The following is a 27,860-nucleotide window of genomic DNA, read 5'->3' as shown; positions in this document are numbered from 1 at the left end:
TTCCTAGCAGCCCTACTACAGTTAATGTAGCATATCTTTCAGCTGAAACATAGATACAGATCAGATGAAACTGTGACAGTTATTTCTCACACAGATTTCACTGTCACAGGATGTATCCGAAGTTTTGGCACTATGGACAAAGATTGCATTGTTATTGTCTGTTATCTATTTTCCACATAGATAAACAGAGTCATGGTTTGTAAGACACTTTGGCTGCACTAATTTAAGCTTTTCAAATGTACTACCACTTCTAGTTGTGCAAGTAGATTTTGTGACTTTTTTTTTTTTTTCTGGGGTTATTCACAACTTGGTTTATGTCAGGTCAGTTTCTTGATTGCGACTTAACAGCTGTTCCAGTCCACCAAAGGTCCAATGCAAGAGGTATAATGGAGAAGTTCCAGCAGATAGCAATAGCATGTGTCAATAACATCAAACTTCCTTCAGCAGATCATGGCAGTACGTGCCAAATACCAGCAAGAAACACTAAACACATCCATGTCTTCCCTTTCTTGCTATCAAGCAGGTGTCAACAGCAGTCCCCAAACCCAGGATTCTCCAGCTGAGTTATCCAAGTGAAATATTACTGATGCATCAAATCTGGGTAGCAGCAGTGCTGTTTGAGACAAAAGATCTCACTGACCACCAGTTCCCCCATTTTTGTTACGCTGCTGTAGAGCTCTATAATGAAATAGACTGGGAGACTGATCAAGCAGAAAAAAATAATCAGGAGAAAAAAAAGAAAAAAATTTCATGTTCCTCCACTTCAAGAACACAGCAGTATCTACTCAACAGGTGCTGAGAATTGCACAAGAATCCATAACTAAAAGATGCTCCTTAAAAATTCAATAATGCTTCAGAAAAGCATCCAGAAACTACAGCCATCTTATTTTGCAGGTATTTTACTTTCCTAACTACCTATTGATCTCCTAGCCTCCAGGAGTATCTAGTTAAAAAATAAAGAATCCTTTAAGTTACCAAATTCTCACCCAATCTTCATTAAGCAGACTAAAAAAGAAAAAATTAAAATGCCATTATTCTGACATTGTTTCAAATATGCTGCATGGGAATACTTAAACTTTTCCAATTTGAGTTTAAAAAAGTTAATGCTTTCCCTTTCTTGTTTACTAAAGCATTCAGAGCATCAATTAAGCATGAATAAAATGCATACAATGTTTTTCCTGTGGTCATTTTAAAATCATGATAGAGGAGGCACTTCTACAGTATTCATACTTCATAAAACCATATTGGATTTTATTATCAAATATATTTTCTGTACTCAGGAAATAAAGTCCAGAGCGTGCAGCTCCTGAAACTACAAATTCTCAAATTCTTCAAGTGCAACACTTGTCTAAAAGAGTTATGTTTTGTACTCTAGACTGGCATGGAGACCACTGGATAATCCAAGTCTGTGGCTGCGAGAGGAACTCAGCCGGAGGCTGTTCAGGCCAGTCTATAATTCCATGATCTTGCTTGGTTGCTGTAGCATCTGGCTGTGGGCCCAGTACAGCTTCACCTTGTAAAGGAGGCCCTAGAGAAGTAATACCATCAGAATTGCTTCCCAGGATGCCCACTCCTCTTGTAGGTTTCAGTATGCAGCTCCCAGGGGCAGGAATTATGGCCACCACTGCTTTAAGCCATTCAAAATATTTTGCATTTGTAATGTTGAATTAATGTGTATGGGTTAAAGAGGGAAGGAAAACTAGAGTTCTCTTCTGTATGAAAAACCTTTGGTGCCCCCTTGTGATATTTTATTATCAGCATTTAAAATTAAGGGCTGTTTTCAGGGAAGAAAGCAGTTCAACATTAAGATAATTTCACTTTTAAGTAAGTTAATTGAGCAAAGCATTTCAAGAATTAGTTTGTTTTATTGGTATCCATTCTGTGTTGTATGACATTCTCCCTGAACTACTTTATGAGAATTATTTAACCCAAGGAAAAAGTCCAGAACAGGAACTTAAACAGTGTCCCAGTAAGCATTTCTGTTTGGAGCAGAAAACAGGACCCACTGAACTTTCTCATATTATGCCTACTTGAGTTACAGAGTATTGAACATTCTCTTAACAGAAACACTTCCAGCAGAAATGCTGAAAGGTAACTGCATCCCAGTAATAGCTTTTGTACCTTACAACAGAATACACAAGGGCAAAAGGATAAAGGAAAATGAAGGCTAAAATTGCAATATTAATGGGAGTGCTTCTTTTGTACAAATCTTTTCAGAAGAGGAGAGAATGTTTGCAAGACAAGCAGAACCTGTTTTTAAAAGCAAAAAATGTTTCTATGGCCACCATCTCCAGAGCATCTAATCTACCTAAATGTGCACCAGGGTAATGTGGTGTATCCAAACCAGAGGAAAATTTCATTTTGTAGCCCATTGGTCTAAACAGAGGCTGGATACTGTGGTACTGAGTCCTGGCAGAACAAAGCACTTGTAGAAGTGTTCTTCAGGCCCCTAATAATGTATTATACCCAGTTCAGGACTTTAGGAACTTTAGTGTCTGCTCAGTGAACATGAGATATGAGTCCTCCATCTGGGCACCAGCAGCACTTTAGGATGATAATTAACATTTTTGCTAAACTGGAAGACCACTGCACAACTACTGAGTAACTCAGCAATAATCTTGCAGCTCCAACAACTTTTACCAAGCATTACTGTGTTTATCTAGGGTACTACTGCTTCTCAACCAACTATCCCTCTTTTCCCAGTTACTATCCTTCTACCACTTCAGCTGGTTCTAGTCATGACACAGTATCTAAGTTAAAGTAGATTATGGAAACAGGTTTTTCAGTATGAGTCCCGAGTAAAAAGCAGCAACTAAAATATATGCACGGTTTCAACATCCCATTTGCCTACAGAGAGATTAAAAATGCACCTACAGAATTAAGACACAAACACTGTTGCAGAACTGCTTTTAGAATGTGTTAAAGCACAGATGGGGAAAATTAGAGGGGCTTTTAACTCTTGAACTCCAATCTTCAAGTCAGAAGTCTACTTTTATATGAAACTATTTGACAGTGCTTATAAATTTATTAAAAATGTCATGCCATCAATATTTTCAGCTGAAGTGTTGGTTTCATTACTACTCATCCATTAGCACCCAGCTCAATAAGGTCTTACTAGCATTTAGGCTTCTGACAAGTTTGGGTAAGTTCTAACACTCTCCAGAAGCTTGTCACAGAGAAAAAATGTGTTAAGTCTTTTTGTAATGTAATTTTCAACTAATGAGAGCTCAGAAAGTAAGAAAGTGAAAACAAGCTTTGTTTTTGTTTAATTAAAAATAAATACATCATTCCCCAAAAGCAGTCAGGTTCTGCTGTGGCATTTGACAAGTGATAACAGAACCTGCTAGATATTTTGCATCAAAAAATCCCATAAGATTCAGTACAGACAAAAAATTTGCACCTGTAAAAATATAATATAATCACATCAAATACTAAATCATCACAAGACTCAATCAGAGAAAGAAAAAAAGACTGAAGCTTAGAAGAGCAAAGTATGAGATTACACACTTAAGGTTTAGTAGAAATTAATAGAAAAAAATTTGGATCTTTTCATAATTTTTGAGAATGTGGAAGTACTACACCAAGTGACTGAACTGTGACTGTGAAGAAGACCTATACAAGAAATGCTTGTCTTAGTATATGTTGGTGAAAGTATTTCTTGTAGAGAAAAGAAAGCCATAATGTTATTTTAGTTCTTGAGGAGGTTTCACTTGGAATACTGGCTGAATTCAATCAATAATAGATTCCAGTGGAAACAGTGAGGAGTTGTTAGACACAACATCTGTTGTTGGATTGTCTTAAGAGATGAGACTAAATGCGGAGGATTTTTGTCAGTGAAAGAACAATCATAATATTGGGGAAGAAAAGTCTAAGGGAAGGATCAGATATACAGATGTCCTGGGTTGCAGTGTAGGATGCACACAAAGTATTTATTCTATCACCATCTTCATGAACTGTTGAAAGCAGGTGGGCTAGTGTTTTCCCAAGCCCCTGCCTCTTCTGCTAATGGCCTATTAACACCTGGCCCATGAGTCACAGGTAACTCCCTCCAGGAGTTATCTCTGTTAATGGGCCATCAAGGACCCACTTCGCAACTCCTCATCCTATTGTGAGATGCTCTGCCCAGGGGGAGGAGCCAAGCATTCTCACCTGGATATAAGCTGGTATGTGGGACAGTGCAAGGGGCACTTACCCACTGGATTCCCAGAGGAGCAAAGCTACCAGACCTTTCTACAGGATCACTGCTTCAGGAAGACCACCTCACCTGGACTGCTTCCACCATCCTGCTCAGGTTGTATTCTGACTCTGTCAGTGGTCCTTTGTGTTATTGCATTTATTTTATTTTATTTTTACCTTTCTTCTTATTAAATTATATCTCTGACTTTGAGCCTCTCATTCATTTTGCTTTCAAACCACAACAACAGAATAGCTATTTTAATAGCAATGCTAAAAAAAAGGCAACAGGTTAAGTGACTACTAGAGCAATCTGGAGTAGGTCACCAACATGGTAATGGGACAGTATTATAACCAGTTTTAAGACAGAACTTGATCAGTTGACATAAGATCTTGGCACTAGACTCCAGGAGTCCCTTTCTAATCTGACACTGCTGTATTTCTTCACGTGCCTATGAAAGCAGAAACAAAAGAAAGCACTTTTTGTATGAAAATTAATCAGCACGGTCTCAATTGCCTAAGGTGGTTCAAAGAGTAACCAATATATGGAATAGGAAAATTATCTAACATATGGTGTTGAGTTACTAAATTTAATGACCAAATTTTTTTTATCATTTTTGGCTAGTTAGCGATGAAACACACTAACATCCCCTAGCCTATAAACAATTCCAAAGATTCATAACCATTTTTTGCCTAAGCTCTTCCATACTTGTCACCAAAGAACGAATGATCAGAGACTTAAACAATTTCAATTTCCTTCTCACAAACCACTTGAGGTTTATGGTTGCTGCTCCAAAAAAAAAAAAAAAAAAATTTATGAAGTAAAATCCTTGCAGCAACATCTGTCAGCAGCAAGAGGTTACTTCCAATAATTCTATTTTAGAATTTAAACCCACAGCTCTGGCTCAAACCATCATGGTCAGAAAACTAAATACATTCCCTGGGCATTTATAGGCAATGTCACTCCTCCCACTATAGATGATGTCTGTCTGAAGGAAAAAGAGGATTGCAAAAATAAAATTATCAGAAGCCCAATACTAACCCAAATATTATCTTTAACATTATCCCCATGTTCCAGAGGGAAAGACAATCCATTCCTCCCTTTCCAACAATCTGTTGTCAGTTGCAAGAAATCTTGAGCTGGAGAATTACCATGGGCAGATTTTAGAATACTCTCCATCATTATCATTTCTACTCCAGGAGTACTTTTGCATCCTTCTTATCTGTGCTAACACCTGACCTCAGCTCTCTAAGAATTAACTCAGCCCAGGAGAAACAGAAATGCAAATCCCCAGATTCCCTGATACATGTGAGCTGTTTTCTATGTGAGTTGTTTTGTTGGAAGAGAAATGGGGTGAGGGGTCAGTTTGAGGGTTTAGGGGTGGTGTTTGTGTGCTGGAGGGGGTTGTTTGGTTTTGTGTTGGTTGTTTGTTTTTTTATTAAGAACTTAGTTTCCTTTGCTGTTTCATCAAAGTCCAGACATATATCTTTGTGATATGCGATGGAGACTAATTGAGAAATAGATATAGTATAGAGAAAAAAAAAATCTAACAAGCACTCTTTTCTGCCACCCTCCTATCCCAAATACTTAATTTCTGTCAATAAAGCAGTCATATAATGAAAGTGTTTTGATTCCTTTCACCCAAATTATTAGAGACTATTAGAGAGCTATCATATACCTTGTGTTCTATTAATGTGTAGGTAAAGAATAACTATCATTACTTTATTTCTCCCCTGTGTCAAGGAATAAAGCTAATTTTATTTTGAAAGAAATTAAAAAATAAATCAGTGTATTAGAGAACACATTTACCCAGGGATGAGAAGTCTGGTTTCTCACTTGCCCCACCTCTGGTAGAGCAATGACGACCACAGAGAACACATTTCACTCAAACAGCAGAACATAGATTACTTTTGTAATCACCAATTAGATTTGTGATAGACCCAACTGAGCAAGAGATGTGATTCAAGAAGACATTTTTGTGAGATGGATTTAGAAGGGAAAAAAACCCCAAGAAATGTTTAAATATACCAAAAAAAGAGAAAAATGTTTAATACTGTGAAATAGGACTTAAGGGTTTTGTTTTTTCCCTTTCAAGCTTCTCCTTGTTGAATGGCTACTGTAGACATCAAAGATACCACCTTTAAAAACAAACAATGCCTGTACCAGAACCAATTTACTTTATCCTCCATACTCTTTGGGAAAGCTAATACAACTCTTTACCGAATTTTCTCAAATGGAAAAGATACTTAATAACTGATTCTTAAACTGAGAGCTGAGTTACTATACGGTTTTCCACTCAAAGGTACCCATTTCAGCATTACTTTCAGAGCTATTGAACACTATGTATTTCTGGATTGTGCTGCAACACTCCACAGCAGAAGGTGAGCTAGATATTCTCACTGCCAATCATAACTTCCCCATAAATTTCACAAATTCATTAAAAGCTTTTTTTAAATTGAGACATTTTAGAGATGTTGGTATTTAGCAAAGGTAATATGCAGTGATGACAATAGCAGTCTGAAGTGTTATGACATGCAGTACTTACTCTGCATTGTGTTTACTACCATCCCCTGCTTTATTTGGTAATTCAACAGTAAGAAAATTAATCCAAATTTTTATAAAGATAAATGACATATTCAGATTATTGTGTAATATAACTTCCCATCTAGAAAGCTGTTAATTTTAACCCTTAATAGAAAGTATTAAGCATTACTAAAAAATATAGTCACTTACTATATACCTAAGGAATAAAGAACAAATCCAATCGTTCTTTGAACCTAATTAACTTTTAGGTAAACCTTGAACATGTAAAGCTCTAAACAATTAGAGAAATACAAAGATTAAGCAAATCAAGTAATTTAACCATTGTCCCTCTAGCAGTCTCCTCCTCTGTAATGAATGCCATTCTTCCTAAACCAAACCTACATGCACATACCTCTTTATTCCCTACCTTGTCCCCAGATCCTTTCCCTCAACTGTTCCTTTAAAATAGACTGAGCAGTCTTCAAGTTGCTACCAGCCTAACCTAAGTACAAGGCAAAGACTCAGCAAACACATAAAAGTATGGAATTGAAGTGTTGAGACTTATATTCATGCAATAAACATGATGTTCTGGCAGATATATTGGGTTAATTTCTTCTTTAATGATGTTGCCTGGTTAATAGAGTTAGTGGTAGAATTTCCATACCATTTTATTAATCATGTTGTCTCTCCTCTTTCCAAATGTTATGTGAAACTACTATGCAAAAATCAAGAATGGTAGAAGTGATAACCAAATTACAGATCACAACAGTTAGAGATGAAAAATAAGAAGTGATGTTTCTAGAACACCCTGAAGTGAATTATCCTGGTCCATTTGGCTTAAATATATACAGATTGCATGAAAAGAAATAAAGAATAAGAAAAAAATCTTAGAGGTTATTTCCAATTTTTTGGCACTAAAAATAAAGGGATGCGTGAATAAATATTAAAAGGGGCAAATATGAAGCTTATGGTTTACTTGAAAGCTCTTTTGGTTTGCTTTTGCTTTTTTAAAATCAGACTTTTAAAAATAGTGCAATGTTAAGGCTTACCTACAAATAAACACATTAAAGTAACACCATCAAAAACATAACACAAAAGACAACATCAGAGGGAGAGTCTGGAATAAACACCAGCTGACAAGTGTTCTGCAAGGTGCTTGTGACAAATGAACTCTTTGAAATGACAAGTAGGACAATATCAATTGTAGAAGACAATTGATATTATATCTTCATAGAAGTACTGCGTCCATTTCTGTCACCTGCATTTCAAACTACTTGTAATTGCTAGGATACAAACCAAAACCACACAAAAATTGTTTGAGGTCCAAGAGACAGATCAAATTAGTTTTCTAGAAGGGATCAGCACATTTAGTTAAAAAGCAAAATACATTAATTTCTTTTATTAAATCTAGAGATAGAGAAAGAATGATTTGCAGCTGTAGATAATCCTTTAGCTCAAGTAGAAGTGTGAAGGTGACCTGGTACCTGGGAGCTGAAGTCAAGTCAGATTAAACCTAAAGGTAAGTTCACAACAGCAAAGGTGATGCCACAGCACTTTAGATATATGAATATATATGGTATCACCTGAAGTTTTCAAGACAAAAAGTCTGTAAAACTCAGTACAACAATATCCACACAGCTTAGTGTGTTTATAACGCTAAGTTTATAAATTAGTTTAGTTTATAAATTACTATTCTATCGACTTCTATTACAGAGGCTAAGAGAACAACACAATTATTCCAATAAAAAATTCAGACAGGTAATATATTAATTTTGACATATCACCATTCATATTATTAGAAGTATTTTTTGCAAATGTATATAGTGCCCCACTTTGAGACATTTTTAAAAGTTACTGTAATTTAAAGTAAATAAATAAGTAAATCTGATTTCAAAGACTTTTTTAAAAATAATTTTCTTTAATTTGTCTTTAAGACAAGAATAACATTTTAAAACTTCTATGAGGTGCTGTATGCTAAATATTGAAGACTACATTCAAGACACTTTATTTAAAAATTAAGATGTTAGTAAGTTCCTACCTACTACACAACAGGTAAAACAAGACATAAAATATTTTTAAATGTTCCTTTTTTAAAAACCAGAAATATACTATGTTAATTAAGATATATACATGAGAGGTTATCTTGGTAAGTCAGCAAGAACAAATGATACTTTCAAGATGCATACCTTTAGGAAGAATAGGAACAAGATAAGGAATTTAGGGGAAGGGGAAAAGGAATTATATGTAAGGAGCTACATGCTTTACAAACTTAGAGTCTTTTTAAATTTCTTTTGCTTTGGGCACTTCCTGGTGGAGCATCTTTTTTATTCTTCCGTTTTGCAGATAAACTATTACATTCTTTTGACCCATGGAATGCATGCAGACATAAAATACAGAACTCAAATGCACATGCTTCTCTGCTACATAGTCCCCTTTTTTTTACTAATTGATATTTAGCAGGGTATTGACATCTTGGACAGGGCTTTAGAGCTTCATCAGTGAACAGAGTTTTAGCAACCTGTAGTAAGAGGAGATAGAAAAGAGCTGTTTAGCCTTGTAAATGAAAACATTCCAAAAACTTAAAATGAAGCATTTCTTAGATACCTACTTTCATGTATTCTTCCTGCCTACTAGCTGAGTGGGGAACAGAACTGCATCTCCTAGGTGTAAGTTCAGTGTGTGGTGTCTGTAAAATAGGAGTTCTGGCTTGAGCTTGAACAAGCCTTAGAGCAGATCTGTTGAGAATATTAAGTCTTGTAGCAGCATCTTCAGCCTTCAACAAATATTCCTGTTAGTTTATAATTATTTAACAAAAGAAAAAAAAAAAAAGGGAGAAAATAAGGATTTTATTTAGGATTTAGCAGATGGATTTTACTTGTTTGGTTTTTTCCCCTCTGCAAAAACACATAAGAAAATTATATATACATACCACAGGTATTTAGCATTAAATGTTTCTATTTAGCAAGGGCTCAAGAGAGATCATTAAAAACTGTCCCATGAGCAGGGTGAAAAGCCAACTGTCTTTTAGCACACTCTACTGGTGCTCATATTTGTGAATTAGGACATCTCAATAGCAAGTACTCGTACCATGCATAAGATCTGAAAAAATATGGTGCAACTAATATGCTTACTTGTCTAGATACCCCTTAAAAACCTACATATCCTTCTGATGTTCACAAATACACTGTGACACAAGCAGTCCTGAAAATAATCAGGAAGTAATCTAGAGTGGGTCCTACAGCACTGCAGACTAGAGTGAAATGGACAATAAAGGACAGCATGGCAAAATGGTATGAGCAGAGTTTAAAGCTGAAATTAGTCAAGGAAGAGATCCTTGGATTCTCAAGAAAGGGCAAATAAGAGTCTTACATAGTTGAAAGACCAGTACTCAAACTGCACACAACTGAAAAGCAGTAAGAGCCATTACATTCTCCTGTTGGAATCCATCACCTACTCATTTTGGAACTGTCTCAGTCAGTTACCTTTCTGTAGCTTTACAAGATGTTTCCTCTTTCCTTCTATCTTCTTTCATACTTAAAAAAAAAAAAAATCACCTTTGAGAACTATCTTACCTGAGCAGCTTCTTTCAGCTGTTTTGTGTACAAGTTTCTCCTCTTATCTGCACTTCTGTCTTGTACAATGATTTCACGCCAGCTTCTGCTTACTTTCCAAATGCTGGAACAAAAAAAAATTATCCACATTCAATTTTTTTCAAGTAGTGCAGAAGACATAATAGCAAGACTACCTGGTAATGATTTTTGAGTGGTTTCATATACTTTTAGTCATTTTACAGACTGCTGCTACAGACTAATTAATTATTTTGTTATGAAACACAGGCCTTGTACTTTACATACCACTGTGTAACAGAAGACTCTAGAGAACAACAGCAACATAAATAGCACACTGTATCTTTGACTTAAAAATAAATTAATTTCTTCCTCCATATAAGCCACTTCCCAAGATTGTTTCTAGTCACATTTGTGTTAAGAGTTCTGGAAACACATGTGCCCTTGTACTTTCATCTATTTGCCCATTCCCTTTGTTACTAACAATAAAGAAATCAAGAGTGTTGTGTGAAATGTAGCAGTTCTGATTGATTAGAAATTAATCTAGAAGATTACTCATGAATCAAAATTATTTGATTATCTCAGTGCTTAGAAATAACTGAGGAAATAAAATACACAAGAAAAGTTGTGTTTTCAGTGCTATGCACTATTGGGAACTTGTAATGAGAATAAATTAGTTTCCTGGCTTAAAGTAATTTTTAATAGATTTTAAATTTTACAAGTATTGTGATTTAGTTTTAAGTACATTATTTTTTCATGTTTGTTTAGCTTTTTAATACCCCTATTTATTTTTAGATCTACACAGAAAGACCTACTTAATTAATGATGAGAAAACTTTTCATTTTTTTCAGAAACAAAAAAAAATTATTGACAAAACCTAGTATTCCAGAAGTTATTCTAATTCATTTGCAGCAGTGCATCTTTTTGCCTTTTTTCTGGGTGTGAAGCAATAGTACTTACCTGCATAGACTTTCCACTGTTAAAGCATCTAAAACTATAGCAAGAACATGTTTTAAATTTCTATCTTTCAATTCTGTTAAAATATCTAATTTTTCAAGGCCCATTTTCTTGCCAATAAGTCCCGGAAGAACATGATCTAATGCAAATATTTCTGTGTCAACATTCTCTGAGATTTGCTTTTGGTGTGATCTTTGTCTTTGCAAGCAAATTTCATAAACTATTTTCAGAGCTGGAGTTCTTGAGAGATCTCCATGACTTACAACCAGGTCTTCTCTAGGGCGTTCTTTTAGGACTAACTCATGATCTTCACTGACAAAGTTTCTTTCTTTTGTTGATATACTGATTGAAGCAGGACTGCCACGATTATCTTCTGTCTCTGACTGGGAGCCCAGTTCCTGAAGAGTGGATAACCTTCTGACTCGCTCAAGTTTTCTTGTCTTCCTTTTACTGTCCAAAGTTTTAGAATCTTCTCTGTGCTTTTGGAAGAGCTCTTGGAAAGATCCCTCAAAGTCAGACAATGAGTCTCCTGATTTGTCCAAAGGAAGTGAATTATATCCGCTATCCTCAGGTGTTGAAAGGTCTGGGTAATTTGCTACCTTAACAGGGGGAGAGTTTATGTCAGATAGTCCAAAGTTTGAGTTCTCTACAGAACTGGTGACAGAAGTCAGGAATTTACCCTCAGTGACCTCAGGTAACACACAGTGAGTAGGAGTCCTAAGCACCCCATCTCTAACACTCCTAAGAACATTTTCATTAAATTCTTTAGTGTCACTAGCAGTGACATCTTTCCACTGAATTGGAGATAAACTTTCTGATTCCAACAGTAAGGGGTCCTTACACTGGGACTCATCTAGTGTAGAAGTCCTTTGTTGTGAAAAGGAAAGCCTCCATTTTGGAGAATCACGATTAGAGTCCTCAGGTTCTGAAGTGCTAGTTGTCAGAGGTTTGTAGCCTTTATCTTTTGGAGAATCTGCAGCAGTTTGTGGAAGCTTTTCTTCAGAGCTCAAAACACAAGAGAATATTTTCTTCCTGATGCTTCTTGAAGAACTCAGTTGTCTTTCACAGCATCCTCCAGTTGTGTCAGCTTCAGCAGTCTTGGGTAAAAGCAGCCTCCTGCGCAGTGAGGAGCCTTTCCTACTTGATTTAGGAGTTTCCAAAAAATCTGCACTTCTATTTGCTTCTTTTTCTTCTGATAAGGAGATAGAATTCAATTCTTTTTCAATAGATGGTGACCTGGAAAAGAAGGTACTTGGATGGATGTGCTCAGAATGCTCCTGTAGCAATGATACACTTGTTACACTGGCTGCTTCTTCACCTTCTGCCTCAGGATCTTTTACTGACTCGTTGCTTCTGCTGTCCAGAAATCCTGAAGTGCAGCATGTGTCTTTAAAATTTGAGTATTTAAAGTTGCTCCTGGGAGGTGTTAGTCTATTTCTTTTAAGAATATTGAACCTCACTGGTTGACTGTCTGACATCTTCTGCTTGACACTTTGGCTTTGTAAATGAAGATACCACTGCTGTTTCTGAAACAAACAACAAAAGCAGTCACCAAAAGCCCCTCAGATTAAAGAGAAAGCCTTGTGTAAGTCTATCAAGATAACAGTCATAACAAAGTATTGTCATTAGTCTCGGTAGAAACAGTGCTTGTACACAAACACAAAACCAGATGGTTAGAATGAGTAATTAAAATGCATATTATACTGTGAGGCAAATCAAACATGTATCCAGATAGCTAATTGACCTGGCAGTCCTCATCTGTGGAAAAGCACTTCAAATAAGCAACACAACAATTAGAGCACTCATTGATTTTGAAATTGGCAACAGAACTCCCCATCAGTCCAGTAGAGCCAAGATTTTATTAGTGCTGTTACTGGTTCATCCAGCAACTAACAGTTGCTCACTCAAGAATGAGCAGAAGCTCTGGTAATAGGTGAGTTTCAACAAAAGGCATTTTCTCCTTGAGTAAAATAAGAGGATTAACCATGAAATTACAAGTCCACAAGGCTCCTATTATTTAGATCCCTAGAGTCCCAAGAGGGAATTAATTTGATCTCTAGTTACAAAGTGAAAAGTGCTTTTTTATCTGCCTTAACATTTAAATGTTATTTTGTAAAGAAGCTCTCTGCTTTTGGTCATTTCTACAGGTAAACCAAGCGTTCTGAAAGCTTACATTTTAAAGAAAATGACTGACCATACACACACTCACCAGGTACATAGAATTTAAGAGCTACAAAGGTTAGAAGTGGTTGATGCACACACTTCAATAAAAGAAGTGTGGAAACAGGCTTACTTTTGCCACTCATATATGCAGAGTTTCTCCACTCTAAGAGTCGTGGCATTAGTCACTGCTTTCTAACCCACAATAACCACAAAAGATGTTGTGGCTGATGCAGTGAGAGGGCTGCTATCACAGACACCAAAGTAGCTCACATCAGTGTTGCAAGACTCAGGAGTTTGAATCAGCACCTTTTACTGTGGTATGTTACTGCCCTCTAGAACTGATATTGTGGAACATAAAGCCTAGAATTAGCGACTGAACTTTCAAAACAGAAGTAGGACTCTCTAAAGGTGGCTTTAACACCAAATACTAAGCCATTGCTAATATCCCAACAGTCCTGACTTAGTCTAGCTCTAAGCCACCAAAGACAAGCAGTGGGAACCCAAACTGCCTGAGAGAGGTGAGGCAGAACTATTCTTTGGTAATCTTGAGTCATTAATTAGTCATTAATTAATTTTGACCCATATGGAAGGCACTTTTTAAGATGATTGCAATATAAAAAAATGCTTTGTTTCCTACTGTAAGATGACAGCAACAAGAGAAGTTCGAAAGGAGAAGGATGTTAAATAGCAGAATGACACCTTGGTGTAAAGACACACGGTCTTGGTAACATCAGTAGGAAATTAAACAGACCTAAACAAAATCCAGATACATTACTGAGAATAACTCTTCAATCAATGACAGGTATGTGAAAATAATTCCAAAACAACAGCACACTAAAGCCTGGTGTGCTTCCTTCCCTTCTCCCATTTACCTCTAAAATTACCTTACTTTCCTGTTTGTTTTCTGTCTCTGCTTTTACATTGTTCCCTGTTTTACACAATGAAATAAGCAACTGCACAAATAGGAATCACAAGGGTACAGCTTTAAGCTAGTGTTTAGTGAATTAGAGATTACTTTTTTGCTCCTACAGGACCAACTCCAAATAGCATTTAATGTTTCATCTGCATCATCTCTCCATATTTTAGTAGACCTGTAAGTACTGGTGTCCCCCAACAGTTGATCCTGGGCCCACTATAGTCCAACTTATTCATCAGTGACTTGGATGAAAGGGGCAGATGACAAAAGACTAGAAGAGGCTGCCCAGAGTTCATGGGGTCTCCTTCTCTGAAGAGAAAAAAAAAAAACATTTGGAAGCAATCCTGAGTAATGTGCTCTGACCACCCTGCTCAAGCAGGAAAACTGGACTAGATGATCTCCAGTGGTCCCTTTCAATCTTACACATTCTGAGATTCCATGGTTGTAGGCAATAGGCTGAAAAGGCTTTGTCATGAACCAGAAAATAACTTTTTTCTATATTTTTGAAGGCATGAAATCTCTGTGCAGCACACTGATGAACTTCAGTGAATTATTCATGGTATGAGCAAAGCACCACATGAGCATAGCTCTTCTTTTTATAAGAAGACAAAGACCTATAAGAAATCAGTCATAACAAAAGGGCATTACCTTCACTAGTCTACAAAAAGAATAGAGGCTTCATTTTTATGCTGAATTTTGGAAAACTGCAGTTAATTAGCAAACATTGCCAGTAGATATTATTTCCAAAAATGTTGATAGACAGACTTAAACTGAATGCTAGAGACAGCTGTTCAAATTCTCAAATCCACCAAAAAAAAAACCACACACGCACAAAAAAACCAACCAACCAAACAAAACAAACAAACAAAAACTCACAAAAAAAAAAAAAAAAAAAAAACCAAACAAAAAACACCATATACACAATTATCTTTAAAAATACTAGTATTTTCCCTAAATACAGTCAAACTAGCCACGCATTTAACAAAAGCCCAATGGCTTCCAGGCTTAGAAAAATAATTTTCAGGCAGCATGCTGAAGAAACAACGAAAGAAAAACCTCACGCTTGCAGTTTCATTTTCAGTCATTCTATGGGACAATTGAGAACAGAAAAAAAAATTTGAAATATTACAGTATAAAAGAAGTTAAGCAAACTTGTGTTTCAAGTAACATAAAAATCACAGCAAAACAAGATTTTGCGGCTATAACGGAGGTCGGAATGGCAGAGTTAAAGAAATGTTGGTAACTCAAGTGGAAGCCGAAGATGATGCTGTACAGAGGACAGCGTCCGGCAGGGGGAGCGTGTGAGCTCACTGCATTGATTAGCAGGTGTTAGAAACATCACAGGGTAAGATAAATAAAATTGCCAATTGACACTGAGTGAACAATGGCCGTCCATTCACCTTCATTTCCCCTCTTTTCTATACTTCATTCATAGATTTTTATACTTATTTTTACTTCTTTACTCCCTACTCCACAATTTTGAGTCCTCACATGGAGTATTGCCTGAGGCCCTGAGGGCCCCTAAATAAGAAGGACATGGACATGCTGGAGAGAGCCCAGAAGAGGAACATGAAAATAATCAGAAGCCTGGAGCACCTCTGCCCTGAAGACAGTCTGAGACAGTGTGGGTTGCTCAGATAGAGAACAGAAACCTCCAGGGAAATAGAGCCTTTCAGTGCCCAATGGGGCGATCAAGAAAGGCAGAGAGGGACTTTTTAGAAGTGCATTTGGTGATAAAACGAGGCAGTAAGGGCTTTAAACTAAAATAAGAAAAGTTAGGTTAGATGTTAGGAAGAAATTCTTCACTATGAGGGCAACAAGCCACTGGGACAGGTCGCCCAGAGAAGCCGTGGAAGCTCCATCACAAGCAGTGCTCAAGGTCACGTTGGATGTGGCTCAGAACAAGCTGATCTAGTAGAAGGCGCCCCTGCCCATGGAAGGGACTCAGAACTGGATGATCTTTAACTTCCCTTACAACCTGAACCATTCTATGATTTACAGCAATCTCCAGTAAACACACCTCAAGCTTGTATATGATTTTTTTTTTCCCAAAATGTATTACCTGTACAAATTAAACTTTAAGATGTTGTATCATTTTATTAAAATAGAAGGAAAAGCCTTTCAGAGGTGCTGAACATTTCTCATAATAAAACAAGATTCTATTTCCATTCATAAAAGATGCCTAACAAAACCTCTTATAACAACTACTCTTCATAAGCACTTCTTTTTTATCATGAGAATTTCATCTACTGAATTTGAGCCATAACATCACACCTTTTTCATTCGGGGATCTTAAACTAGTTCCTGAAAGTTTTCTTAACCTTGTCCTAGATGTCATCAAACAGATGTGCAGGGAAGAAAAGGTTGGTCACACCACTAATCAGTTACAGAGGAAGTAACAAAATCCATATCTACTGAGGATAGATTTATGTGCTCTGTGCATTTCTCATATCTATTATTAATTTTGCAGTTCTCAAATCAATTTACAAAGCAACTGCAAACTTTCTGGGAGTCTACTGGACAAAATAATTCATATTCAGAGACCCAAACTAAAATTAGGAGAGGATTCACAGATTTAGACAAGGAATAATTTCTAACAAGTTTAGCCTTACCAAGCACCCCAAAGAGGTAAGAATGTTGGTTACTAGAAGGCAATGTAAATGGTGCCTCCAACTTAGACATAAATTCTAGGATGGAGTCACACCTGTTCCTACCAATTTACATTCCTTAGCAATACATACAGAACCCTTATGCGTTGAACTATACATTTTCTGCCTTTTTAAAAAAATCACTGTTCACCACCGCTAACAAAACAGATAAAGACAAAGTCTCGGTGATACAGAAGTATTTTCTCTGCTATTTAAACAGATATGGTATCTGCAGTAAAACAGACTCCGCTCTTTGACCCCAAAGTCATTTATACCTTCAAAGGCAATAATACTGAAGATGACAGAGCCATGATGTGGGTCACTTACCCTAATTTATGAAGCAAACAAAGATCTTCCAATGCAAAGGCGCTGTATTCGAAATATTGCTTACCCCTAGTGATAACCTGAAGCGAGAAAGGATGCGGAGAGAAAAAGAGAGAGGTGAAAGAGAAACATTACCCAACTGAGACAGCTTTCATTCCACATGTATATGTGTTAATTGCAATGCCCAATTACCCAGCGATGGCGATAACTGAGATGTGGCAGCCGAGGGTCCCTCAGTCCCCGGGGCTGTGGGACACGAGCAGAGCCCCCGCTCCGCCCTCTCGTCTGGCGACCAAGGGGCACAGGGGCATAGCCCGGAGGCCGCCCTGGCACGGGCGGCGGCTGAGGCGGCGGCGGGCCCCCCTAGCAGGGCTAAAGGCGAGGAGCAGGAGCGAAGGCGGGCTGCGGGAACTGCGGGAGCTCCAGAAGCTCCGGCCGCTCGGCCCCGGGCCCGTTGCCCTTGGCGAGGAGCCGCTTCTCCTCTCCTCTCCCCACCCACACCGGCCCCCCGCGTGCGGCCGCCGCCGCTTTCCCTCGCTGGGGTTTGAACCGCCCGCCCTCACCAACCGCTGCCTCCCCGCCCCCGCCGCCCGCCGCCTGAGGGGAGCGGAGCGCCCGGGCCGCGCCTCGGGGCCTGAGGGGACACCGGCGAGGCTGGTCCCGCTCCTCACGCTTTACACTTCAGTCCGCTGTTAAAGCGGCCCCGAGCCGTTCCTGCCCCTGCCCCGCTTCTCCTGAGGGGGAGGTTTTCCCGCCTCGGCTCCCTGCGATGGAGGGAAGGAAGGAATGAGGGGCGGAGGCGCAGCTCGGGGTCCTGAGGCAGCCACAGCTAACACTCCTTATCTGCGCCACAGCCTCTAAGCTTGCGTTATAAGGGTGCTCGTTAATTTGAGTTAATTAGCACCTTTTTACGCGGCAGCCCAGCACTCAAACAGGCACAGAGTTTGTCAAGTTCATTGCCTTCAAAGCAGTCAATGGAAGATCCCCGACTCCAGCAATGCACTGGTTGTCCTCAAGTCTCCCCAGGAACTTTTTTGCCAGAGATTCCAGGAAGGACCATTCTCCCTGGCTACAGTGTAGAGCACATTTGTCTCACCTTGCCCTGCCGTGAATGGCCTAAGGGCTGCCCCTTTTTAATTTGTTAAAAAGCTCGTAGTAATTCGGAACCTGGGCGCCTGGGTTTTGCTATAGTTTTAGTTTTTCTGTATACTAAAACAACCCCAAACATACCAAAACAAAACAAAAACCAAAACCAAAACACAACACACACACACACACACACACAAAAAAAAAAAAACACGCACACAAAAAAAACCACGCACACAAAAAAACCCCCACAAAAACAACAAACAAACAAACAAACAAAACCCCCACAAAACAAAACAAACACAACCCGACCCAAACTAAGCAAACACAAAACCACGAAAACCACGGCATTTTTAGGGAAAGAATATCAATCTATTTGACTGCAAGGTTATAGCTAAAAGGAGGGAAAGGCTCTTGGAGTATCTCCCGCTGCCTTTTTAAAAGGAGAAAACAGTAGAAACTTTCTTCAAGGTAATAGAACTTTCCTGAAAATGTTTTCTGTAGTATCGTCTGTTTCAGTCCAGGAACTGGATAAAATTTGGTTTCGGATATTTGTATTTATTTATAAAATACCTTATCAGTAAAATTGGAAGTTTGCTAGTGGGACACAGCAACAGCAAGGTCTGTCTCCGTCACTCAGACCTGGATGGGATTTATGCGAGCTGGATCAAAAATATCCGAGAATTTTAACAAGTCGTAATTGCGACATTTTATGCAATACACAGAAGCATCACACTAGAAAGTGTTTTAACAAAAAGTGCCCTTCCCAAAACCCATCCCAACAAAAGCCAAGGAAACAAACAAACAAACAAAAACCCCAAACAAACCAACAAACCAAAAAAATCACCCCTCAAAAAAAAAAACCCCAAAACAAACCAAAGCAAAAAACAAAAACAAACAAAAAACCCAACAAAACAAAACAAAACAAAAAACAACACACACACACACACAAAAAAAAAAAAAAAAAAAAAAACCAAACAAAAAAAACCCCACAACCAACTACCAAAAAAAAAAACCACCTACAAAAAAACCCAAAAACCCCAACCAAAAGCTGAGAACGCTACTTCTAACAAGTGAAACGAGGTGAGACACTCGGCAACACTTGCACTGCGCTCTGTTACGGCTGCATTTCTTTCCCCTGTCAAAAATACCTGTTCACTTGTGTCTTCCCCATCTCGACACACAAGCCTCTCTGCTCTCATTTGCCTGCCAATTCCCCAAGAAATGCTTCACTTTACCGGACAGTGGGAGTTTCCCACACAATCTCAACACTCTCTGCTACTCTAAATCCAAAGGATCATCTTTAGGGCTGGAATTTACCAGCACATGGGAACGGGACTTACCAAAGTGCTCCTCTCGTAAGGGGCAAATTTTATCATAAACGGCTGAAGTAACCGAAGCTTTAAGATCTGGTAAAGTATCCTATTTTTCCAAGGAAATGTTTAAAAGATACCAATAATTAAACAATTACATGTTTTCTTTATTAATAATGGAGATATTATTTTCACACAGGATTAACTGAATTTTTCATGGAGACATTTTTAGTAAGTCCTTTTAAATTTGTCCGTTTGACAAACGCACTTTTAAAATACTAACGAGCTTAGAGAAATAATACCGGGGAGGTTTTATTTGCTTTTTTAGGAGTTTTAGGAGTTGGTAATTTCTTGCCATGCGTTTACCAAGGATGATAGAGCTCAGGCTGTTTTTCTCCTCTGTTCCAAGCTCTCGGTACCCCCCCATACCTGCGGCTCTGTAGCGGAGGAGAGGACGCATGTAATAACCTATAACGGTGCCCACGCCTTTTACAAACCATTTTTCTTGTCCATGCTTTATTCTGGCACTCCAAAAGTTATGTTTAGCTTTTTTCTTAGAGAGTACTGCGAAGAAACAAGTCTAAAGTCATTACTGTAACTTCATTACGTTTAATTTAAACACACAATTAGGAAAATTAAAACTATTTATTATTATCTGAGCTCATTTTAGGTAAGTTACAAGTAATATATGAAAGTGATCCGCTGGTAGGAGATCAATGAATTACAACTGATAAACCCTCATCCGTATTAATTTGGATGCTTAGGAAACATTTTTTATTCAGTATTCAGAAACAGAAAGAGACTTTTCCCTAAACTAGAGAACCTTTGAATGATCTAATAAATTGGCATATTCACAAAACATAGTATTCGTTAAACACTGCGGGGGTAGGAGGGAGAAATAACGCAAAGATACCTAATTCTACAAACCAAAAGAGTCAAAATTCCTGCCGGCAGCGGAGTCGATGGCAAAGAGCAGCCGGTGTTTCAAATCTTGCCTGGACTATTTTAATTCAATGCATCGGGAAACGCCGACATCACGAAACTTCTTTCATAATAGAATCTTACACTTAAAATGTGCAATATGTGTGTTTGTAGTACGTAAGTTTGGCTTCATGTACATATGATATATACACGATACATATGATTCTGACTATCAAAGTATCAGAATGCCGGGTTCACCCACGAATTTTGGGTGAAATGCTTCTGGAAACAGAGAGGACCTTGAGGTAAAACATCTCAGGGTGGTTTAAAACTCCTCAGCCGTCTGACCAGACCTGGCGCGGGGCATTCTCTATTCTCTATCCTGAGTATGTTTGGTAGAGCTAAATATAAGAATTAAAACGCCGGGCACGTTGGGGCTGATTTTACCTAACCGTACTATCTTCATTGACAACTGACATTGCCATTCATATGGAAGCTTGCGTCCGTGTGCCTTTTTTTTTTTTTTTTTTTTTTTTTTTTCTCCCTAATTGGTTAACACCCCAAACTGAATATTTATTACTTTCTCACCCCGATCACCATTCCCGGCGCGGCTGGCGGCGGGGCGAAGCGTGGTCCTTCCCCGCCGGCGCCGGGCTGTCGTCATCAGCGTGCGCCGGGGAGGCGGCGAGGCCGCGGAGCTGCTCCGAGCCTTTGGGGGTTCCCTTCGCTGCTGGGCCGTGCTGCTGTGGCCAGGGTAGGCAGGAAAATTCCAGGACCAGCCCTGTGACTTCGCTCCTGCGTGCCAGAGCCGTGGGACGGTGCGAGAGGGCGGAACTGGGGGGGATGGGGAGCGTGGGGCCTGTGGGCTGTGAGAAGGGCTGCCTGCCCTTCTCCCTCATGGGCTTTGTGGGACGTGGAGGGGTGGGTTGGCCTTTACTCTTACGGGCGCATAAAAGATGCCCGGAGAGGGGACCTTTTGTAAAGGTAAAAGTATCTGTATGTAAAAGTATCTGTAGCGGGGGGTGCTAAGGAGATGACACCGGGCTCCTCTTGGTGGTGCCAAGCACTAGGACAAAAGGCAGCTGGCAAAAACTGAGGCAGAGGAAGTTCCATATGAATAGGGGGAAGAACTTTACTGTGTGGGTGACTCCGGACCGGATTGTTCAGAGAGGTTGCGGAGTCCCTCTCGCTGGAGATTGTCAGGAGCCATCTGGGTTCAATCCTGTGTCATGTGCTCTAGAATGATCCAGCTTAAGCAGGGGGATTGGACCAGATGACCCCCTGTGGTCCCTTCCAGCCTTTCCCATTCTGCGATTTGGTGATGTTCTCTTTGCACATCCCCACGTCTCTGCAATAGATTAATGCACATGTCAGTGCATTGCTGGGCCTGTTGGCTCTGCCAGCTTGGTGGCACTTAGGGCTGCCAGGGGTGTGGAGGCCAGCTAAACTATGGCACCTCCCTGCAAAACACAGTAGTTCACTGCTGCCCTTAGCAGCAATATAATTTTGCTGCACAAGCAGCAGTAAGCCAAGTTATTCAGGTACAGCTGTGATCCACCTTAGTTCAGCTCTGTGTTTTAGAAGAGTCTGCTGATTTCCAGTGCTAATGGGTGACTGCTCATATCATACTGCAGTGTGCTGACACAAAACCTGTAGCACATGTGAGTTAAAGTGCCACTATGATTCTGGTGTAACATACTTGAAGGCTGTGGAGTTTAATGGATTCTTTCCAGTTCTCTTAAATGGAGTGACATAGTGGGAGTTTTAACAAGATGATTTATCAAGTGTTGATCAGACTCCTAAAGTATGAAATGTCCCTGTCCTGTTTTCAGTATCATAGTTTTCCCAGCTGAATTTATGCTGAAACAAACTTTGAAGATGAGGGAAATAATCTTTTCTGTAATATTAAGCAAAAGCATCTGAGAGCCTTTCTCATAAGGAAGCATCAAGAAGGCTATTTAATGGGATAAGGGTTAGGAATTCTTGTCTTCTGTGTCAGACAGAACAACAATACAGAAAACAGCAGCCTCCAAAAACCTAATAGGAAATATTCTTGTTTTTGTCTCAACTTGCATTGGGTGAAAAAAAAGTGTTTTTGTGTAGTAACCACCTTAAAATTCATGACTGCAAGTAAATTTATGTGTTAGGATAGGATTACTTCAAGCTTGGTAGAGTGTGTGGGGAGTATATGTAGCTATTTAGTCCGATGCCATGAAGAAATACTTGTCTTCAAATAAGTCTGAACAATCAAAACCAGTACAGGGCATTAAGAGGTGATTGAAGAATAGCATTGAGTTATCACTCTTGATTTGGTAGGATTTGAAGGGTCAAATTTCATCTCTATGGCCCCTTGTTGTTTGGGGTGTGTTTTGTTTTGCTTTGCTTTTTAATCCCTGCTACTCTTATTCCCAGTATTTCTAATACCTTAGAACAAGGAAAAGTGTATAGGGTTAACTAGTGTGTCAGAGGGGGAGGAAAGATGACAGAGCTTATTTTCTGTGTTAGCGCCATTGTTACATGAGGGATATATAAGAAATTATTGAAATTTATATTTCCAGCAAGGAAATTCTTAACACTGGCAGGAAGGAGGAAAGAAAATGTTACTCATTGGTCTTTAATGTTTAAAATACTCTTTAACAGAAAATGTTGTGCTGTCCTCATCATTGGAGGCTTTCTATGCCAGAGTGGTAAAGCTCTGGGAAACCTTGTGTTACTTTGCTTTTAAGAAGTTTAACTAAATGACTTTCTGAAGTTTCTTTCAGCATGAATTAACCCATGTCCTGCGTATCCAATATAAATGGAATTTGTTTGTATTTCCTTCTAAGGAAGTGATTTTATCTTTGTTACCTTTAGCTTCAGATATGATTGAAATGATTGTGTATGCCTTGGGAAAAACAAAACAAAAACAAACAAACAAAAACCCAACCAAAAAACCCAACCCCAAACCCAAGCTAATGTGCATGTTGTGTATTTTTTGTTTTAGAACATGGATTCACAGAAGGACGTTCAACCTCCAAAGCAGCAGCCAATGATTTACATTTGTGGAGGTAAAGAAAAGACATTAGCTATTTTTTTTTTTTTTTTTTTTTACTATTTGTTACTGGAGATTTGGTGTTTCAATAATGAATAGTGCTTAGTCGTTATCCTGAAGGGTGCATAGATACAAATAGTTGCAGTGTATATCCTGATGATTTGTTTAAAACTTTATGCATTGATGCTAACACATATATGGGGTACATATACAGTGTTGTGGAGGTAATTAATTCCCTAGAGCTGGTGTTGCTGTGTGCAGCTCCTTGGTCTCTATATGTTTTATTGACAGTGCTGTAAGGGCACTCAGCTCTCCTTGAAGTACAGTAGTTAAATTCTCTCTTACCTGTAGATAAATCAACAAGATAAAAATCGGTAATTTTCAGGAATCCCTGGAATACTTTGCTTTTAAGAAAACAGACTCTGGGCTTTGGAGGGATGAGCTGCAATTTTCATTAGTAGGTGGTCTAGTATCTAGTGTGGAATGTGCAGTAATATTTTGGAGATTTTTAGCAAGATTCTCTTCTATCTTAATATAAGTGAAGCTTGGTTTTTATTTTCTCTTTTTCTTTTTTTTTTTTCTTCACAATACCATGTTATCATTGAGCTTGATACAGATTGATTACACTTGCTATATTTGTTTGCCACAAATAGGAATTTGACTATTACAACTTTTCAAAGTTATCTGTGCATTAACAATGTTGTTTTTCTTTGCCCACTTCTTTTTTCTTCCTCCACCAGAATGTCATACAGAAAATGAAATAAAGGCAAGAGATCCTATCAGGTGCAGAGAATGTGGCTACAGAATAATGTACAAGAAAAGGACAAAAAGATGTATCCTTTCACAAGTGCACTTGAATGCATTTGGGAAGCTGTGGATGGAGAGAAGGGGAAACAGAATAGAAGATTCAAATAATTACATAATAATTCCTCAGGGTAAAAAATCAATACAGTAGAGCAAAGTAGTATAGCACAATCTCTGCAGTGTGATTTAGCACCTTGATTTCTTTTCTGGCACTTTCTCTTTCTTTTTCCATTTTCTATGCCTGATATATTAAGTTATGATAGTCTGCTGGGTAATGTACTGTGAATTGTTGATGTTCTTCAGCATCTTATTAAAGATGGCTTTTGAAATACTTTATGTAGATAGTTGTGACTAGATTTAGACAGTTTCTTTTCCTCTCCCTTATCTTTTTCAACCACAACACGTTTTTTTCTTTAACTGCATTATTCCAGTGGTAGTTTTTGATGCTCGATGATGTCTGCTGAAGATGGTGACTTCATGATGTAATCTTTCTGATAACTTTGTTCTGTAAAACTGTGCAAATGCACAGTCTTAGTTGTGTTTTAAGAGATTGAAATATTAAAGTTTACTGTAATACTAAATTTTGTCTATATTGTCTTCCAGCAATAGATTTCTAAAGCTGTTGTTTAAATTGTCATCAAAGTATGCAGTATTTTTTAAGTTCAGTGACAATTGTATTCTTTTTGATTTTTTTTTTGTTTTCATTACTCTTATCTAAACTTTATTTGTGTTTTAGCTTTGCTAAATGTTCTTTGGACTCCTGTGAACTGCTTAAAATAACCATGGTTTGAATAAATTCCACTGAAAATAAATAGAAGGTTTGAAACGCATCTGAATTTCAAAAAATAAATTCTTAAAGGATTTCAGAGCACCTGGTTCTGGTACCCAGTTGTGAACATGTCAAAAGGTATGGATGTCTGGAAGTATGAAAAAAATCATTTCTCCTGAAAGAAGAGGGAGAGGAGGCAAGTTAAACATTAAAAAGCAATGTGGAAACAGAAATTTCTGAAGTGCTGTTTGACTTGTTTGTATTCAAGGAAAGAATTAGCTCTGTGTTACAAAGATTATTTGGGTAGCACCCCAAAACTAAAGTGGGATCTTGTTTTACTTTTCAGGTCACTTTTCAGGGGTCTGTAATAAGTGGTGGTTTGTGATGGTGAACCAAAACTTTTTGCATCTGTTTGGAATGTGTGTTCCATAATACCACTGAAGGGTACTACAACATACTGCTGGGGTGTGTGTGCCTGATCTCTGTTTTGATGGTGCTAATGGTGCTGTTGAGATAAACTTGCTTAATTCATCACTGTAGTAATATCTTTTTTTAAGGTCTGCATGACTGTGCTGGCTTATAACTGAACTGCTGTGGCTTTTTAGACGGGATAAAAAAAAAGCATTCTGAGATGCTGTGTTGGAGCTGTTTGGTTAAGATTTTCTTAGGTATTGGATCTATGCTATTAAGACTAGATTTTTTTTCCCTGGAAACCAGATACACTCGGGTATAAATGATAACCTTTTTTACTGCACGGTTGCTATGCATTCAACAGCCTGGCCTGCACAGCAGAGGAAGGGGTCAGTTAGTGACACGGCTGCTCAAAGGGCGAGGCGGAGCGGGCAGGGGCAGCGCTGCCCAAGGTGTCCTCGGGAAGGACACGGACCCGCTTGGGAGAGCAGCCCCGGGGGGTGCAGGGCTGACGGGCAACACTCCTGTGGACGCCTGGGAACACCGGGAGAGGGCCCGCTTGTTCTCGGCTGAGTGAAATACGCTGAAACCACAAGAGTGATGCTCACTAGAGGTGCGCTCCCGGGCGCTGTATTTCTGCATCCCTGATCCCCGCCCTGGCCCCAGCCGCGCCTGCGCCGCCTGAGCCGGGCCCCGCCGCCGTGCTGTACATAGCAACAGTCGCTACCGCGGGCCGGCCGCGCTGCCCCGGGCCCGGCGGGGCCTCAGGGGAGCCTGGCGCTGGTTTACCTGGTTTGCAGGTAAACCTGGGATCCAGGTCGGGGGATGCGTGGGGGAGCTGTGCTGGAGAAGGGCTGGGACGGCGCTGTGCCCCTGAACAGCCGCGGAGTCCCGGTCACCGCAGTGCCCCAGAGCTACGCTGGGCAGCTCCCTCATTGCCATGGCAACAAACGGGGGAACTGCCGGTGGTGATGAGCTTTTAATTCTTCTTTAATTATTTCCTGCATTTGTCCCTCTCTCCATGCGTGTTCTTCCATTCCCAGTACTGAAACCGTAAACTCTCTATGCAACGCCTAATTATGGCCAGTTATTGTTTAAGTGGTACTGTATTGTAAACATTTTTTGTGTAACTGCAAATTAATGTGGGTAATTATGCAAGGCATTAGGACACAATTATTTTAATGTGGCTTTTAACTACACCTAGTTGTTTTCCCATAGTAGCCAGTTGCCCTTATTGTATTTCTTTAAAATTAACCTATTGCTTCATGCACTATATAAAAGAGGGGGAAAAGAGAATTTCAGATCCATAGAGTTTGGGATACAAACAGAAAAAGATGCAGAGGAGCAGATCAAAGGTACAGGGAGACAGAAATGTCCCATTTGAATCCCTCATTTCATCAGTTACAGACTTACTGGAAAAGATTCAGATTAGTGATGTAATATAATCAGAGACCCAGAAAATGCAGTTAGTGAAGAAAAAAAAAAATAGAATTTATTTTGTCTGCAGAGAAGCCGAAGATTTTCATTCCTTTAGATACACTGCATTGGTTAATGTCTTCCCTCTGAAAAAATGAGTATCCTTCACCCTCTTCTCCTTCATCCTTATCCCACTTGGTTAAAACAGATATGTGTTAAATAAAAGAGAATGTGGTAGACAGAAATAGGCAATTTTTCTTTAAGTGATCTTTCTGAATTGTTCTGACTTGCAGAAGCAGTAGAATTGCATACTCTTACAAAGCATATCTCACACTTCTGTCAGTAAGCCTCCTGTCAAGGACAGTTTATATGATCAGGCCTTCACATCAGATATTTTTTTTCTTTGATAGGTCTGCTTCATGAGAGAGTGGAGTGTGAGCTGGTTTATTCCTTAAATTTGCATTACTTCAAAATGTAACTAGAAACTTACAGAATCACTTTTTTTTTTTTTTTGCTTTTAATATTTAGTTATGGGTGATGAGTCAGTAGCATATTTGCTGGGTGAAGGAACCACTAAAACATATCAAATACCTATTAGTCATCTGGACTACAAATTCATTGAAAAATGCACGGATGTTAAGCACCTGGAAAAGATTCTCAGGATATTAAGGTAAATTTATTTTTTTACCTTCATTAATAATTATATTCCTGTTCTGCAAAATTTGAGGGAACCCTTTTCTATTTGTCTGAACCTGTCTGTGACTTTCTATTTAAAGTTTAAATTTAAAGTTAAAATATGAAGTTAAAGTAATCATGCTAAAAGTGTCCCAATGATAAC

General features: G+C 38.8%; 3 protein-coding genes across 4 annotated transcripts in view; 2 read left to right on the top strand and 1 right to left on the bottom strand.

The window, feature by feature from the left end:
- Positions 1-8,966: 8,966 nt before the first annotated feature.
- Positions 8,967-12,698, bottom strand: FBXO43 (F-box protein 43; the record flags this gene model as incomplete). Its single annotated transcript, XM_083871016.1, has 4 exons — positions 8,967-9,215; positions 9,306-9,485; positions 10,270-10,372; positions 11,224-12,698. 4 exons carry the CDS (start codon positions 12,696-12,698, stop codon positions 8,967-8,969), a joined length of 2,007 nt encoding a protein of 668 aa, XP_083727142.1.
- Positions 12,699-21,018: 8,320 nt separating this feature from the next.
- POLR2K (RNA polymerase II, I and III subunit K) lies at positions 21,019-25,007 on the top strand. Of its 2 annotated transcripts, none has more exons than XM_083881048.1 (4): positions 21,019-21,409; positions 23,575-23,638; positions 24,363-24,455; positions 24,858-25,007. In XM_083881048.1, exons 2-4 carry the CDS (start codon positions 23,578-23,580, stop codon positions 24,878-24,880), a joined length of 177 nt encoding a protein of 58 aa, XP_083737174.1. In that variant the 5' UTR covers positions 21,019-21,409; positions 23,575-23,577; the 3' UTR covers positions 24,881-25,007. The 2 variants fall into 2 exon arrangements, with proteins under 2 accessions (XP_083737174.1, XP_083737173.1); XM_083881047.1 differs by having other exon boundaries at positions 21,033-21,345.
- A 241-nt stretch (positions 25,008-25,248) lies between these two features.
- SPAG1 (sperm associated antigen 1) overlaps positions 25,249-27,860 on the top strand; it is a 38,216-nt gene continuing 35,604 nt past the window's right edge. Inside the window, exons 1-2 of the mRNA XM_083881067.1 lie at positions 25,249-25,333; positions 27,551-27,692. Of these exons, the coding sequence (XP_083737193.1) occupies positions 25,324-25,333; positions 27,551-27,692 (152 nt within the window). The 5' untranslated portion in view covers positions 25,249-25,323. The remainder of the gene's footprint in view (positions 25,334-27,550; positions 27,693-27,860) is intronic.

The sequence above is a fragment of the Zosterops lateralis genome, assembly GCF_965231275.1.
Source record: "Zosterops lateralis genome assembly, chromosome: 1".
NCBI classification, from domain to species: domain Eukaryota; kingdom Metazoa; phylum Chordata; class Aves; order Passeriformes; family Zosteropidae; genus Zosterops; species Zosterops lateralis.
This window is presented reverse-complemented; position numbering and strand designations above follow the sequence as displayed.